The sequence below is a fragment of the Manis pentadactyla genome, chromosome 4, assembly GCF_030020395.1.
Source record: "Manis pentadactyla isolate mManPen7 chromosome 4, mManPen7.hap1, whole genome shotgun sequence".
NCBI lineage: Eukaryota > Metazoa > Chordata > Mammalia > Pholidota > Manidae > Manis > Manis pentadactyla.
Genome location: NC_080022.1, coordinates 145,956,777 through 145,974,661, shown reverse-complemented (window position 1 = coordinate 145,974,661; position 17,885 = coordinate 145,956,777). Strand labels below are relative to the sequence as shown.

Sequence of the window (17,885 nt, the reverse complement as noted above, 5' to 3'; positions counted from 1 at the left end):
GGCTTCAAGTGACTTTCCCAGTTCCTGGCCCCCTTGACAAGGGGATGAATCGGACTCACAGATATGAACCAGTCAACGTAAGGGTGTTGATTTTCAAAACACCAATATTCTAATTAAAGCACATAAAACAATAATGTAAATGAAATGACACATTAGTTAGGACATTGGTGTTTAATGTAATTAAACAATGTTCATTGTGATTTGAAATATAATGGCATAATGCCAGAGTGCAGATAGCTGGGCAAAGCTCAGAGCAAACAAATGGGCCATGGCCTGGTGTCAGTTTGGAGTGAGTCTTCATGCCTTGGATTTGTGGTCCAGCTGCTTCATGAAACCCTGGGTCCAGATCTCATGGCCAGCTGGGCCTTGAGGCTGTGGAAGAGAGTAGTTGGAACTGGATAGAGCCTTTTGTGGCTGGGAAGTGTTCCTCTTACCCAGCGGACACTTAGGTGCCTTATTGTTCTTGGGCTTGGGTCACTCTGCTGGCCTTTAGTGGAAAGCTTATCTCCAGGCAGTTGACATATCTGACTTACAGGTTTAAGGCAACTGGCTGGCTCGGTGGTTTGAGTCACAAGCACTTTACCTCCCCACCTTACTCTAGCCAACGGGCTTGACCAAGTTTCCAAGAGATGTGGTTCTGGAGCTGGAGGGGGCTTGTAAGGTCACCTGCCAGATCCCCTCACTTCCTGCCTGTGACGCAGCATTAGCTCCAACCTTGCGCGGCATCTTAACACCAGAGAGAGATGCGCCGGAAGTGACAGTGAGCGTCAGGATCAGTTCTGGGATCAGAACCCGTCTCCCGCCTTGCCATGCTTCCCAGCGAACTGGAATTGTGGCATCTCTCCCTGTGACCACAGTGACAGGCGCTGAGGAGCTGGATCAGCAGGGCAATGATCCTCTTTCCCTTAGAGTGAGGGGTGTGGCCTTTGGGCCTCAGAATGGTGGCCCCATGTCTCAAAAAGAAGCCAGCTATGCTCAGAAAATACAAAGGAATCCTGACTTTAAGAGTCAGTTAAGGAAAGGAGTTCCCATTCCTTCAAATCAATGCTTGAGAGTTTTTAGGATTTAGGGGTTAGTTTTTAGGAGTTGGGGGCACAGTAATGGAGATTGACTCATTCTGTGCCTCAAGGACATCTGCCCCGTCCGTGGTTGCTTTGTGAGATCTTCCGAGAAGGATGTATGTCCCGGGTCAATTGTTCTCCCCTTTCTGTAACATTTGACTTACCGCTCTGTCTGGCCTATTCTTCCCAGCTTTACCCTCATGACTCATGACCCCCCTGTTCCAGAGCCCCTGCCTCTCCCCCGCACCATTTCAGTGGCCTGCTCTCTCTCGGCCCTCCCTCCCACACTCCACCCTGTCCTCAGACACCAGGTTACTCCTCCTGATGCACACCTCTGCCCATGGCCCTTCTTTCTTGCCTAGCAAACCTCTTACCCACTGACTTCTGAATCTGAAATTCAAGAGCCCCTGAAATCTGGCTCCAGCCATTATTTCTAAACCCCAAACTCCTCCATCTTCGCATAGTCCGGCCAGATGGAGTTCCTTCCTCCAGCCTACAACCTTCCTCTCCCTCCTGCACCAGCTCTGAAGAACACTTTCTATTTGCCACTGCATTGCACAGACCAGTCCTATTAAAGACTCATCTTCAATGAAAAGCCTTAAGTGGGCTTCTAGGTGATAGACATCTAATTTCCCCTTAGATTTGGCTTCACTCCTCGGATATTACAGGTTTGAGAATTAGTTAGATGGAGACAACCTGGGGTCATGGAGAAAAGTGTGAAGACTCCTGCAAGAGATCAAGAGAGAGCCTGGGCAAAGAGGTGTGGCGAGAAAAGAAATGGGCTTCAAGCTCCTATTGAATAAAGGCAGGTGGTATTAGGGGCTGGAGCCAACGGGCTGAACAGCCTGGTCTGTCCTGCTAGATTCTCCATGAACCACAGTTGTATCCAAAAGACTTCTTAGAGGCTGGCTTCCAAGCCCTGAATTGCCAGCCATTGCTGCCTTCCTCCCTGCCCGGTTTAATGTTACCCCATGAAAAATAAGACCAAGTTGTTTAAAACTATGTATTTTTTCTCTTAGAAAATTCCACAGTCGTCTAATAATAATAATTTCAACAACAACACTGCACAGTACACCTTTGACATACAGGAGCCCTGATTTCCTAAGAATACAGACTTGTTTTCCTCTGATGACCCACAGAGGGTCTTACAGCACTACGGACAGGTGTGGAGAAACAGTGACATCACGCCATGAACTTAACTGTTTTCACAGAAGAGAAAACATATCACCGGACTTTGTATTTCACATTCATTAGGATTTATGGCAGGTACAGTCAAAACATCAATAATTTAAATATAATTAAATATAATTTAAGGAATATTGTTCCTTTAATTATTAAACGAAGTACCTCTTTTTGGATATTGTAATAAAATAATATCGCTCTGCACCTAGGCAAGGCAGGGGAGAATAAAGAGAATTTTCCTCAGGCTCTGACTGTCTCTCAGTCCAGGTATGAGGGTTCAAGGCTTCAGCATTTGGGACTTTCGGTCCAGATGCTTCATGGACTCCCAGACCCATTTCTGCTTGGTGTCAGCACAGACCTCCTTGCTCAGTTTAGTCTTGAAACTGTGAGGGGAGAGGGCACAGTTAGATGGAGTGCATTGAGGATTTTGCCCCTTGGCCCCTAAACCTGATCAGCCCTTGCTCCCTGGGTGACGGGCTTGGATTAGGACCAAAGTAAGTGGGGGTGGGGGATATGGGAGGTAGAGGCCACAGAAAGCAGCTCTGCTCTTGTTGATCCAGGGAAAGCCCCCCAGGCTCCTGGCTGGAGGAATTTGGGTGATCTGATCAAGCCCCCAGAAGGGGACCACAGAGTATGGACTCCTTCTGTGGGCTTTGTTTCTCTATGGGGTAAAGGGCTTTTTGCATTAGGTGGTATATTTTTCTGACTCGTTTGGATGTGCATCCTGACGTCTTTCCCTTGTATAGAACCCCAAAGTCTGACAACTTTTGGCTGTGGGCACCAGGGGATGTTCTACTTACATCACAGCCTCCTGGGGACACTGGCTGCTGGTGATTCGGCTGTAACTCTCCAGCCTCTGCATGGGGACCTTCTTACTGACCACACCGAAGCAGCAGGTAATCGGGATGGACACAGAATCTGCAAAACATTTCACAAAAAATGAGTGATATATGATGTTTCGTAAGCATGCATTTCTAAGGGAAGGAGGAGAAGGTGGGAGAAGACAAACACATGAGCTCTGTCTAGGACCCACCACTCCCACGTTCAGTGCCTTATTCTGATCCCACAGATAAAATGTTACCCTTGAGCTGGTTTCCTCTATTGAACTATGGGGCCCCTAATTGTTGACAGGGATGGAGAAATCTTGAGTAACAAGGCGAATCACTAGAAGGTCTCCTGATCCCAAACCTCTGATGCTGGACCTAAGTTCTAAGACCTTGTTTCCCAGCTTCTCATACCCATGGGTTTTAGAGCCAACCTGTGTCACATGCTGAGATGCCTCTGGGTCCTTCCCTCCTTACACAGCCACTGTTCTGGAAGCTACACTGGACTATAATCCAAAATATGAAACCTCAAGCAATTGTTTATTCCTCTCCACTACTGCCTGAAATGTCCTTCACATCCCTGATGAGAAATGGTGCTTCCTTCTGTGACACATTCCCATGCAATGTGAGTGCCATTGAGATGGTGGCTGCATTCAGTGTCTCTTCCCAAAGCTGGTGCCAGGACTGATCGCGGGGACCAGCCCCAGCAGCCTGGGTGTCTGGCTCTGGCTCTGGCCTGACTAGCTGTGACACGGTGGCTCTTCTTATTTCCCATCTTAGTCTCATTTTCTTCGGCTTTGCCATGTAGCCTATGCAGCAGGCACGGGGTGACTCCTGCTGGGAGCTAGTATCTGCCCAGATGTCAGTTCAGACGTTAAGCCTTAGGAAGAGAGGAGCCTTACCCGGCTGAGCGAGCACCTGGGCGCTGAAGGTGGCTGCTGTGAGCATCAGGCACAGCAGGACAGCCGAGCCCTTCATGCTGGAGGGTGAGCACGGGAGCTGCAGCTGAGAGTGGGAGGTTTCAGGGTTGGTCTCAGCCGCTCTGCTGCTCTGGTGGCTCTGGCCATTTTGCCCGCCTTTTATTGGGAGCAGAGAGCGTGGGCAGGGTCCTGATCAACGAAGGATGAAGTAAGACCCTGAGTATGCTGAGTAGGCACCAAGCTGGGGTGATTTCCCAACACCGAGAGAGGGACGCTCTGCAGTTTCTATCATTTTCTTAGACTATGTGGAGCAGTGGTGGAAGGGTGTGTGACTGTGTCCAGCAAAGTATAGGAAGTAACCTCATTGGACTCTTAAGGACAGTGATTTCTTTGAAATGGAAAATGATCTGTCAGAAAGGAAGAATGGAAGCTAAGGTCACAGTGGAGTGATGAGAACCGAGGGCCTGACCCGCCCCAGGGCCCAGGAGGCCTAGGATGGCGCCCTTTGTCTTAGCACTCTCTATCAGACTCTAGTCCCTTCCATCCTACAGTCAGGCTCCTTTAGAAGCCCACACAGGTGGCTTGCAGGAACCTGGGCAGAATGGGAGAATGCAGGAATCTTCAAGTCTCAGGGCCCTGGAATCTTGTGGCATGCAGCCTAAGAATGACAGCACGTGCTGATCGTGTGGGATGGTGGTTTCCAAATATTTATTCAGGCATTCAAGTTTCTCTCCAAGTGAAATCATATAAAGAAGCTAATATTTCATGCAGATCCAGGTAGAAATGGTTTATCTGAAAAATGCCTCCCAATTCCCTTCGTTCACACACAGTGGAGCAGGGAATGGGGGCTCAAAGGGAAGAAGTTAGGTTTGCAAATCACTGACCTTTTCTACTTTCCTCCTCTACGTATCTACCATTATAGAATATAGAAGTTCTACTGCCCTAAAATCCCCTGTTTTCAACCTGTACATCCTTTCTCTTCTCCCCCACCCCAAATCTCTGGCTATGACTGATCTTTTTACTGTCTCTGTAGGTTTTCTTTTTCTACAATATCATATAGTTTGGAATTATGGAGTACATAGCCTTTTCAGACTGACTTATTTCACTAAGAAATAATTCATTTAAGGTTGCATGGTGTCTTTTCATGGTCTGATAGTTCAGTTCTTTTTACTGTTGAATAATATTCTATTCTGTGTATGTATCACAACTTGTTTATCCATTTGTCTATTGAGGGACGCCTTGGTTGCTTCCAGTTTGGGGAAATTATGAATAAAGCTGCTATAAGCATTCATGTGCAGAATTTTGTGTGGACATAAAATTTCAACTTATTTGGGTAAATACCCAAGAATGTGACTACTGGATCATATGGTAAGGACTATGTTTAGCTTTGTAAGTTGCCAAATGGGCCTCCATTTTGCATTCACTGCTAGCAGTAAATAAGAATTCCTGTTGCTCCACATCTTTGTCAGCATATGCTATTATCATTTTTTTATATTAACCATTCCAGTAGGTGGGTAGTGATATCTCATTGTTTTGATTTGCAATTTCCTAATGACATGATATTGAACATATTTTCATATGCTTACTTTCCATTTGCATATCTTCTGTGAGATGTCTTTGGTGAGATCTTCCACCTGTTTTTAAATAATGTTGTTTGTTTTCTTGTTCTGGAGTTTTAAGAGGTCTTTGTGTATTTTGGATACAAGTCCTTGAAAGGGTATGTGTTTTACAAAGATATTCTCCCAGCCTGTGTCCTGTCTTATTCCCCAGTGGTGTTTTTCACAGAGTAGACATTTGAAGAAGTCCAGCTAATCAGTTATTTCTTTCATGAACTATACTTTTGGTGTTGTATCTATAAAGTCATCACAAACCCAAGGTCACTTAGGTTTTCTCTTGTTATATTCCAGAAATTTTATAGTTTTGAATTTTACATTTAGGCCTTTGATCCATTTTGAGTTAATTTTTGTGACAGGTGTAAGTCTGTGTCTAAACCCATTTTTTTTTTTTTGCATGTGTTTGTCAAGTCGTTCCAGAACCATTTGTTGAAAAGATTATTCTTTCTCTATTGATTTGCTTTTGCTCCTCTCTAAAAAACAGCTGCCTATATCCATGTGGGTCTTTTTTTTTTTTTTTTTTTTACCAATACCACATTATTTTGGTTAGCATAACTTTAAAGTAAATCTTGAAGCTGGATAGTGTCAGTTCCCTTTGTTCTCCAGTAGTGTGATAGCTAGTCTGGCTGTTTTGCCTTTCCACATAAGTCTTAGGATCAGTTTGTTAATATACACAAAATAACTGGGTGGGCTTTTAATTGGGATTCCATTGCATGTATAGATCAAGTTGGGAAGAACTGATATGTTGACAATATTGACTCTTCCTATGCATTAACTGGAATATTTCCCCATTTATTTAGCTCTTTATTCTTTCTTCAAAGTTTTATAGCTTTCATCATATTGATGTTGTACATATTTTCTTGGATTCACTCCTGAGTACTTTTTGGTGCTAATATAAATCGTATTGTGTTATCAGTTTCAGGTTGCAATTATTCACTGTTGGTATATTGGAAAGTAATTGCATTTTATATATTAACCTTGTATCCTGTAACATTGATATAATTACTTATTAGTTGCAGTTTTTTTTTTCTTATTTTTCTACAACGACAAGTGTGTCTTCCACAAAGACAGTTTTATTTCTTTCTTCCAAATCTGTAAATATTTTATTCCTTTGTCCTGTCTTATTGCATTAGCTGGGATTTCCAGTATGATGTTGAACAGGAATGCTGAGAGGAGACGTCCACATCTTGTTCCCAATGTGATGTGTTATTTAGAATTGTTTAACCTCCAAATATTTTGGGATTACCCAGCCATCTTTCTGTTATTGATTTCTACTTTAATTTCACTTTGATCTGAAAGTAGACATTGCACAATTTCTATTATTTTAAAGATTTTAAGCTGTTTTATTACCCAGTATGTGGTCTATGTTGGTAAATGTTCTATGTGATCTTGAGAAGAAATTGTATTTGTTTTGTTGGATGAAGTAGTCTATGGATGTCAGATCCAGATGATTGCTTGTACATATATTCTTTTGGCTTTTCCTGTTGGATCTGCCCACTACTGATAGAGGTGTGTGGAAGTCTGCAATGTGATAGTTGGATTTGGTATCTGACATTAATTTTGGTAAATTCTCAGCCATTATTGCTTAAGATATTTCTTCTGTTCCTTTCTCTTTTCCATAATCCTTTTGGTATTCCCATCCCATGTATGTTATACCTTTTGCAATTGCCCCACGGTTCTTAAGTATTCTGCTTCATTTTTTTTCCCATTCCATTTTCCCTTTGCATTTCAATTTGGAAAGTTTCTAATGACATATCTCCAAGCGCACTGATTCTTTCCTTAGCTGTGTCCACTCTCCTGGTAGGCTTGTTGTTTATTTTTGTTGCAATGTATTTGATTTCTAGCCTTTTGTTTTGGTTCTTTATTAGTGTTTTCATCTGTATGCTCATATTTGTCTGTTCTTGCACATTGTCCAATTTTTCCATTGGAGCCCTTAGAACAATAATCATGATTATTTTTAAGTCTGGGTATGATGATTCCAAAATCTCTGCCATTTGGTTCTGTTGCTTGCCTTTTGCTTTCAGACTGTTTTATCCTAATCTATGGCTTCTTTTCTTTTTTTTTTTTTTTTTGAGTCTTCAAATTCATAAACACATAGGTCACTTCATTTATTTAGTATTTAGGTCTTGATTTTTTTTTTTTTTGTAGATAATTATTTTTTATTGAAGGGTAGTTGACACACAGTATTACATTACATTAGTTTCAGGTGTACAACATAGTGATTCAACATTTATATACATGACAATTCTGGGTACCAGCTATCACCATACCAAGCTGTTACAATATCTTGATTATATTCATTACATCCCGGTTACTTATTATTTTACCATTGGAAGTGTGTACTGTATTTTTTTGTTGTTGTTGTTTTGTTTTGTTTTGTTTGTGAGGGCATCTCTCATATTTATTGATCAAATGGTTGTTAACAACAATAGAATTCTGTATAGGGGAGCCAATGCTCAATGCACAATCATTAATCCACCCCAAGCCTAATTTTCATCAGTCTCCAATCTTCTGAGGCATAACAAACAAGTTCTTACATGGGGAACAAATTCTTACATAGTGAATAAGTTCTTACATGGTGAACAGTACAAGGGCATATGGCTTATTTTCTTAACAGTGTCTTTCACAGAACAAAACTTTTTAGTGTAATAAAATCTAATTTATCATTTTTTTCTTTCATAGATCTTTCTTTTGGTATTATATTTAAAATTTCATCATCAAACCCAAGGTTGTATATTGTCTTTTCAATGAACATTTCTAGATTTTCCACAAGTTATTTATTATTCCCCAATAATCCTGAATGCTAAAGGCACCATAGGATTCCGTATATAAATGCACCATAATTAATTTAAGCATTTGTCCACAGCTGGGAATTATACAATTTCCATTCACAATAATAAACAATACTTGTGAGATAGCTGATGTAACATTATCATTAATATCTATATTCAATTCCACAGCTAAGAGATTATCAGATAAAATGTGTGCATATCATAAAGATTCTAGAGTTTGACAGAATTGAAAATAGAATTGACACATTGGAAAATGGACATTTGAAAATTCTGCATCTTCACTAAAAATGTGAATTTATTATTCTTAGAAATATTTGAAAGTTGCTAAGGGATGGTGTTTATCTTGTTAAAAGGTAAAACTAGGGGTTAACATCCAAAATATATGAAGAACTCACATGCCTCAACACCCAAAAAAACAACTATTCTGATTAAAAAATGGGCAGAGGGATGAACAGACACTTCTCCAAAGAAGAAATTCAGATGGCCAACTGGCACATGAAAAGATGCTACACATTGCAAATTATCAGGGAAATGCAAATTAAAACCACAATGAGATATCACCTCATACCAGTTAGGATAGCCAACATCGAAAAGACAAGGAACAACAAATGCTGGCGAGGATGTGAGGAAAGGGGAACCCTCCTACACTGCTGGTGGGAATGTAAACTAGTTCTACCATTGTGGAAAGCAATATGGAAGTTCCTCAAAAAACTAAAAATAGAAATAACGTTTGATACAGAAATTCCACTCCTAGGAATTTATCCAAAGAATACAAGATCCCAGATTCAAAAAGACGTATGCACCCCTATGTTTATCGCAGAACTATTTACAATAGCCAAGAAATGGAAGCAACCTAAGTGTCCATCAGTAGATGAATGGATAAAGAAGATGTGGTACATATACACAGTGGAATATTATTCGGCCATAAGAAGAAATCAAATCCTACCATTTGCAACAAAATGGATGGAACTAGAGGGTATTATGCTCAGTGAAATAAGCCAGGTGGAGAAATACAAGTACCAAATAATTTCCTTTATTTGTTGAGCAAAACTGAAGGAACAAAGCAGCAGCAAACTCACAGACTCCAAGAAGGGAACAGAGGTTACCAAAGGCTGTTGGAGGGGAGAGTGGATGGGGAGGGAGGGAGAAGGGGAGTGAGGGGTATTATAATTGGTGCACATGGTGTGTGAGGGGGTCACAGAGAAAACAGTGTAGCACAGAGAAGACAAGTAGTGACTCTGTGGCATCTTACTATTCTGATGCCACAGAGGACAGTGACTACAATGGGGTGGGGTGGGGATTTAATAATATGGGTGAACGTAGTAACCACAATGCTTTTCATGTGAAACCTTTACAAGAGCATATATCAATGATATGTTAATAACAAAAAAAAGCGAAACTAACCAGTGGAATAGTGGTTTCCTTTGTGGTTTTGACATCATGAGGGAGTCTTTTGAGAAGGAGGAATGTTCTATATTTAAAGTGGAGCTTAAATAGTTGTCTATATGCAAAGTTCATGAAATTGTGTACTTAAACTTTCTACACTCTATATAAATTATACTTCAATATAAAGTAAGTAAAATAAGAAGGCAAAGCTTTATTTTGCTTACATTTCAATTTATTTGCTTTTTATGTGTATGTTGGTTTATTTTTTTCTTGTGATAAAGGCTTCGTTTTCTTATATCAGATGGACTTTTATTTTTCATATTGATTCACAAGAGATTTTTGAACATTTACTTCATGCATTTCCATTTATTGCAAATATTGTGTGAACTTGTAACAGTAAAGAATTTGCAAAGCGTGGGCTGCATCAGTGTCATCAGGATTTCTTCTGGCCAAAAGGGAAGTTGAACTCTTTGGGTGGTGGCTTTTTAATCACTTTGGGGACAGTCCCTCTTCCAGGTGTCCCATGTAGCACTGCTCCCTGTGCAGGTATGTTCGCTAAAAGGCCAAGCTTGCATCAATTATGCATCAGAAATAAAGTCACTTTCTTACAGAATGCCCTCCAGAGCTCATTAATGTCTCCTCTGAGCTGCCTTTATGCGGAAAGTTCATCTCTAAGCAGATGACAAATATGTGAATCATAGTTATTGGGAGTCAAAAAGGTTTTTCAAATGATCCCTTTTAGTGGGAAATGATATTTAGAAAACAAGATCTAGGCATTAAGCATCCTTTGCCTCTACTCTAACTTGAAAGAAAATAGGGTTTTTAATAGTAACTCTACAAATTTTACAGTGTTGAGAAAATCTGACTCACACATAGTAGGCACTCAATAAATATTTACTGAATAAATGAATGGAATTAATAAATCAAGGTAGAATGACTCTGCAAAGTGTTCAAGACCAAAGACCAAACTTAGTTAAATTTGGCAACAGTCAGGAGGCTGAGGCCAGTACACATTACATGGGAAACAACAAAGATGAATTTTGGGGCAGGAAAGCAGTCATATTTCAGCCCCTGGGGGAGAGGAGAAAAGGTACATCTGAGAAGGCAAGCTCTTGGAGAATAAGAGGGATGGTATTGATGCCGGGGTTCTTGTTTGCGGAGTCAAAGAATGAACTTAGCAAACAGTCAAGGTAGGAGAGCCAGGGAGAGGCTTTCATTGAGAGATACAGTGAGAGGTCAGAGCTCCTGGCTCACACCAGGAGGGGACAAGAGAGCCCATGGTGGTGCTCTAGGGGTTTTATAGGCAGTTAAATATTTTGGGGAATTTGATAAAGGGCTTAGGGGTGTGGACTTGTTAAGTGGTCCCTGAATATTTCAAATTAACTTAACACAAGAAATTTACTTCTTTGATTTCTCTCTGAGATACTGGTGTCTCGGTCTGGGAGCATATCAAACAAGACTGCCTGCCCAGCCCCCAAGGTGGGCTGAGTTATTGTCTGTTTGCTAAAGAGTAAGTTAAGAATCTTACTTCTTAACTTCCTGGGTATTAAAATGCAATCTTATTTTTAAGATGGAATCCTTCCTGCTTTTTACTATGTTGTTTATGGCTGGGCTTGCTTGCCATTAATTGCCCATATTGCAAATGATCTTACCAGGTCTAAAGGAGGAAAAACAGCACATAGGCCTGGGCCTTTTAGCATGCTAAAGTGAATCTTACACATGATTACAAATGATTAGCGTAATAAAAAACATGGGCTACTTTCCTTTATCTGGAGAATATTAACTGATATTACTGAAGAATGACTCTAGAGGTTAATGTTCAACACAGAGTTTTGGTAGGGGGCTTCCCTGCTCTGACTGTAATTATCTTGCTTTGCCTTTTCCGGAGGCCCTCCCCCTACTCTGACTGCACCCACGGTCCCTGTCTCACTGCTATGAACCAGAAGAGTGGAATGTTTGGGGGCTTAGAGAGGATGTGGGGGTCAGATCCTGGAGCTGACACAACGAGGGGCACCAGGGCCCTAGTTCTACCAGGAGTGCAGAGATCCCAGTCGGTAAATCACTTTGATTATCCAATTCCCCTCTCTTGTTTTGTTTTTAAACTGAATTCAAGAAATCCCAACATAAAACGTTAAAATGAAACTTTAGGTCATGCAAAATCCTGTCTAGCTGCTTGGCCGTGCTGTTTAAGGAAGTGGCTATTCTGCCTCTTTTTTTTCCTCTTGGTGTCTTCCAATCAGCAGCTTCCTAAAGCAGCTTTGAGAACACCCCCCACCCCCCCACCCTCCGCCCCCGACCCAGCTCAGTGGTTGTGAAGCGTAGCCTGAGGTCAGAAACAAGTGTCTGTGAATAGAGGGCAAGAGAGGGTACTTTGCTGTGGAGCTAGATCTGGGTTCTTACTTCTTACGTGGTTCTAGAGGAATGTGATTAGATGGGCCCACATTGTGGGTATCACAACTTCTGCTTTTGTGTTTCAGCTCTGTCCCAAATATCCTCAATGGTCACAAAACTATAGGATGCGCTGGAAGAGACGTTTGTATTTAATTTATTCAACCCTTTCCCTTTACAAGCGAGAGAAAGAATTATAAAGGTGAAACCATTTGTCAAGGCAGTGCAGCTGCTCCATAACAAGCCAGGACTGGCGAGTGGCTGTGTCAGGACAAAAGCCATTATGAGATTCCAGGTTAGATGATAAGAAGCAGACAGAAGCTACAGTAAGGGGCCCAGAAGCCTCAGAGACTATCCAACACATCTTTTCCTCAGATCTCCCTGTAATATCATGATGGGCAGCTATTAGTAAGAGAGGCCTTAACCCACTCCAGCAGAATGACTCAGAATCCTTAGAGGTGATGCCTCAACTCACGCTCCAGGTCAAACGATGGCCAGTTTGGGAGCCACTACCTTTGTTCAAATTCCTCATTTACAGATTTGTAAATTGAGGCCCAGGGTGGGAGAATGATGTGCCCAGAGTCCCTCTGACAACTTAGTAAAGAACTAAAACCAGAGCTCAGAGATGCAATCACCATGCCCATTTATGCACTAGGCCCCTTTGCTTGGTCCCTGGCGGGACAGGCCCTAGAAGCTCTAATGTTTTGTGCCTGAAAATTCATGTTACAGGGAGAAGCAATTGTGAGCCCAGTGGGAATGTAAATAATTTCACAAAGGATTACTGATACGTCTCCCATGGGTTGCACGAGCAGATTCTCTTTCGGCTTGGGGACATGTAGCTTATTCCACCAAGCCCTGGCATCATCTTGCCCCACTCAATGCCTAATATTTGTGTGGCACAGAGCACTTTCTGAGACTCAGGAAATTATCTCCTAATGTCTGTTGTTCTTGTTCTTTATAACTTCATGGAAAAAACTGGAATGTTAGGATAAACTTCTCAGTGGTGTTGGGGGATACCGGGTAGGTGCAAGGAGGAGAGGTAGGCAGGGTTGCTCGACTTAATGGGGCAAGTCCACACTATTATGAGAACTTTGTGTTGATGGCAGCAGGCAGGCTGTTCAGTTGCTCCTGCCCTTTTGGGGTGTCATTGGGGTGTGGATGGAAGCCTCCTGGCCTGCTCTGAGGTCATGTGGGGTCATTTGTTGTGATCCTGGGTTTTTGGCTGGCTTGGTAGTGTGGACTCTAGGCACTGCCTCACCCTGCTCTGTCTCCTCTGGTGGCTGTGGAACAGTGTGGAACAGCATGGCACAGCATATCATAGGTTGTTCTTAGCCATCTTCCAGTAGTTTCCTCACTATAACTGAGTGGAGGGCTCTGGTTCTGCTCTAGTCTTTATTCACTTGGGCTGTTAGATTTCTTTCATCAGGAATATGCCTGGTCACCAAGGCAGGTCAAAGAGACATGGAGATTCTTATATTAACTCTCAAAGGCCTCTGCCTGGAGTGACATATGTCACTTCTGCTTATGTTTTATTGATCAAAGTGGGTCAGACATCTTGCCTGTCTTCAAGATGGCCTGGGAATATAATCCAGCCATTCTGAATAAGAACTGGAAATATCAGCTGGGATTTCTAGTCCCCACTGCATGCTCTATGTTATCCATATTGGTTTACTAACTGTTAAGCATTGTAAAGAAGCCACAGTTTTACGTGATATTCCTCGATTAAACAATTTCTAATATTTCATGTTCAAAATAGCCCACTCCTTTTTAGAAAAGACTTTTATGTTAACTCAAGGCCGAGTGGTGAGTCTAAATAGTTTCATCATATTTAGGGCACTCCCATAGCATTCTAAATTAAGCTGTGTTATTTTTGCTCCCCCACCCCGCTGCATAATTGACTTTACCTAAATGTCAAGGAACTATATTAATGACTACCATGTCACGTTATCTACATCAACTCAGTAAAAGGAGGAAATTATTACAAAGCCCTTAATGGATGCAGATGTTCCTTAGGGCAATGCTTTTATTTCATTTATGAAGTCACGATTACACTTAGGAAGGCTAAGAGCCTCCAGGTTACACACTGCAAGAAGTCATTGTGCTATGAAATGTTCTTTATCACATGCAAAATAGTCACTGTTTACATCAGTGTTCTTTTAAGTTTTGACCAGTCTATCTGATGTAATACTATATATTATACTCCAGAACATTCTGAACCAAAATGTTCTATTATCTTTATGTCAGAACAACTGTTTTTTTTTTTAATTTTTAATAATACCTTGTTTATTAAGTAAGACCTCATAGTTATTATGTTGGCTAGAAGCCAGTTTTAGGGGCTTTGATTCCTTCCTCTTTTTAATTTAATTTAATTTTTGAGAGGGCACCTCTCATATTTATTGATCAAATGGTTGTTTAAGAACAACTGGTTTTTATTCTACATTTTTAAAGATAAGAGTGTGTAACATTAAGTAGATGGTAGAAACTTTAGGCCAGAATAGTAAACATTCATGTATTCTAGCACAGGAACGACTGGAAAGCTGTGCATCTCTCCAGGCGCCGCCCGCTTGGGCGCCCAGCCCCGGGGCTCCCGGCCTGAGCACCTTGGGGAAGTGACCTCGTTCTCCGCCTGCAGCTGCCAGGCCGGCCTCATTCCGCACTGGGAATCTCCGGTAAGAAACTGTGACTGCAGCGTACAGCTCCAGAATGGGCAGCTTTAGCTCTGTGGTGTTTAATTCTATTGCTTTTCTCATTGCAGTCTCCGAGGTTGCGCTAATCACACCCAATCAGAGGAGAGGGGCCTCGGGTGCTTACGGAGGGGAGGGGAGGGAGAAGGGAACGGGGAGGGAGGGGACAGGGGGAGGGGTGGGAGGGGAGGGAAGGGGGAGGGAGGGGACAGGGGGAGGGGTGGGAGGGGAGGGAAGGGGGAGGGAGGGGACAGGGGGAGGGGTGGGAGGGGAGGGAAGGGGGAGGGAGGGGACAGGGGGAGGGGTGGGAGGGGAGGGAAGGGAGAGGGGAGGGGAAGGGAAGGGGAGGTGGGGGAAGAGGAAACTGCAGCCGGGTTCAGGTGGGTTTCATTTGAGGAAGGCCTTCCTTTCTTTCACTTACTGGAAACGTTGTGAGGATTTGTGACACTTCTAAGAACTTCTAAAATGTTTCCCTGGCATTTCCCCTAACTCAGAATAAGATGCCAGAAGAACTTCCAGTGATTTTTGAATGGTGGCACCCTTATTGTAGGAAACATAAAAATACACCAAATGCCTAAAGGAAAGGACTGAGTACATCTGCATTTAGGGTGACTGGTTCTTTCTGAGGAAGCCTGGAATTACTCGCTTTTGGCATTAGAAGTCCAGCGTCCCAGGAAATCCCTCAGTCCTGGGTAAACTGGGGTGGTTGGCCATCTTATCTGCATCTTAAATACTAAGATTGAATCTGGCTATTTTTACTTATTTTATCCCTTTCTTCTCTCTTCATTGCACTATGTGTATGTATACATGCATAAATTTATGTATATTGTGTTTTTTATATCACACTTATGCATATATGTGGTGTATACATATACACACAGACATAAGGAACATTTGTTGATATTTGTATCTTTTATCACTTCACATTGATCTTTCAAGTCTTGAATTGCTTGATATTTTTCAATTGCTTGAATTGTAAAGGCTTCATATATATACCACATATATACCATAGTTAAAGCATGTGGTGTCCATCGTGACAAAACTCCCAGGCCAGATGAATACACCGTTGAATTTTATCAGACATTTAGAGAAGACATAATACCCATTCTCCTTAAACTTTTTTAAAAAATAGAAGAGGAGGGAATACTTCCAAACCCATTCTATGAAGCCAGCATCACTCTACTACCAAAACCATACAAATACCCCTCCAAAAAAGAAAATTACAGACCAATATCCCTGATGAACATAGGTGCAAAAATACTCAACAAAATATTAACAAATTGAATTAAAAAATACATAGAGAGGATCATACACCATGGTCAAGTGGGATTCATCTCAGGGATGCAGCATTGGTACAACATTCAAAAATGCATCAACATCATCAACCACATCAACAAAAGGACAAAAACCACATGATCATCTCCATAGATGCTAGAAAAAGCATTCGACAAAATTCAACATCCATTCAGAAAAAACTCTAAACAAAATGGGTATAGAGGGAAAGTACCTCAACATAATAAAGCCCATATATGACAAAACCACAGTCAACATCATACTTAACAGCAAGAAGCTGAAAGCTTTCACCTAAGATTGGGAACAAGATAGGGATGCCCACTCTCCCCAGTTATTCAACATAGTACTGGAGGTCCTAGCCACAGCAATCAGACAACACAGGGAAATAAAAGGCATCCAGATCGGTAAAGAAGAAGTGAAACTGTCACTATTTGCATACAACATGACATTGTACATAAAAAACCCTAAGGAATCCACTCCAAAACTACTAGAACTAATATCTGAATTCAGCAAAGTTGAAGGGTACAAAATTAGTACACAGAAATCTGTCGCATTCCTATACACTAACGATGAACTAGCAGAAAGAGAAATCAGGAAAACAATTCCATTCACAATTGCATCAAAAAGAATAAAATACCTAGGAATAAACCTAACCAAGGAAGTGAAAGACCTATACCTTGAAAACTACAAGACACTCTTAAGAGGAATTAAAGAGGACACTAACAAATGGAAAATAATCCCATGCTCTTGGCTAGGAAGAATTATTATTGTCAAAACAGCCACCCTGCCTAAAGCAATCTACAGATTGAATGCAATCCCTATCAAAATACCAACAGCATTCTTCAACAAACTGGAACAAATAGTTCACAAATTCATATGGAACAACAAAAGACCATGAATAGCCAAAGCAATCCTGAGAAGGAAGAATAAAGCGGGGGTATCTCGCTTCCAACTTCAAGCTCTACTACAAAGCCACAGTAATCAAGATAATTTGGTATGGGCACAAGAACCGACCCACAGACCAGTGGAACAGAATAGGGAGTCCAGATATTTATCCAAGCATATATGGTCAATTAGTATACAATAAAGGAGCCATGGACATACAATAGGGAAATGACAGCCTCTTCAACAGTTGGTGTTGGCTACCACCAACAGGACAGCTACATGTAAGAGAATAAAACTGGATCATTGTCTAACCCCATACACAAACGTAAATTCAAAATGGATCAAAGACCTGAATGTAAGTCATAAAACCATAAAACTCTTAGAAAAGAACATAGGGAAAAATCTCTTGGATATAAACATGAGCAACTTCTTCATGACAATATCTCCCTGGGCAAGGGAAACAAAAGCAAAAATGAACAAGGGGGACTATATCAAGCTGAAAAGCTTCTGTACAGCAAAGGGCACCATCAATAGAATAAAAAGGCATCCTACAGTATGGGAGAATATATTCGTAAATGACAGATCTGATAAAGGGTTGACATCCAAAATATATAATGAGCTCATGCATCTCAACAAACAAAAAGCAAATAATCCAATGAAAAAATGGGCACAGGATCTGAATAGACACTTCTCCAAAGAAGAAATTCAGATGGCCAACAGGCACATGAAAATATGCTCCACATCCCTAGTCATGAGAGAAATGCAAATTAAAACCACAATGACATATCACCTCACACCAGTAAGGATCGCTACCATCCAAAAGACAAACAACAAATGTTGGCATGGATGTGGAGAAA

General features: G+C 41.5%; 1 protein-coding gene across 1 annotated transcript; it reads right to left on the bottom strand.

The window, feature by feature from the left end:
- Nucleotides 1-2,184: 2,184 nt before the first annotated feature.
- LOC130683676 (C-C motif chemokine 8-like) lies at nt 2,185-4,099 on the bottom strand. The gene is made up of 3 exons (XM_057501939.1): nt 3,970-4,099; nt 3,044-3,161; nt 2,185-2,626 (listed from the first exon to the last, which is right to left on the bottom strand). Exons 1-3 carry the CDS (start codon nt 4,043-4,045, stop codon nt 2,521-2,523), a joined length of 300 nt encoding a protein of 99 aa, XP_057357922.1. The 5' UTR covers nt 4,046-4,099; the 3' UTR covers nt 2,185-2,520.
- Nucleotides 4,100-17,885: the final 13,786 nt, after the last annotated feature.

Excerpts from the sequence above, each read along its gene's own strand:
- LOC130683676 (XM_057501939.1), bottom strand. The coding sequence starts at position 4,045 with ATGAAGGGCTCGGCTGTCCTGCTGTGCCTGATGCTCACAGCAGCCACC. Across the intron at positions 3,162-3,969 it reads CCAGGTGCTCGCTCAGCCGG|ATTCTGTGTCCATCCCGATT; the intron begins GTAAGGCTCCTC and ends AATGTTTTGCAG. Across the intron at positions 2,627-3,043 it reads TGTCCCCAGGAGGCTGTGAT|TTTCAAGACTAAACTGAGCA; the intron begins GTAAGTAGAACA and ends CTCCCCTCACAG.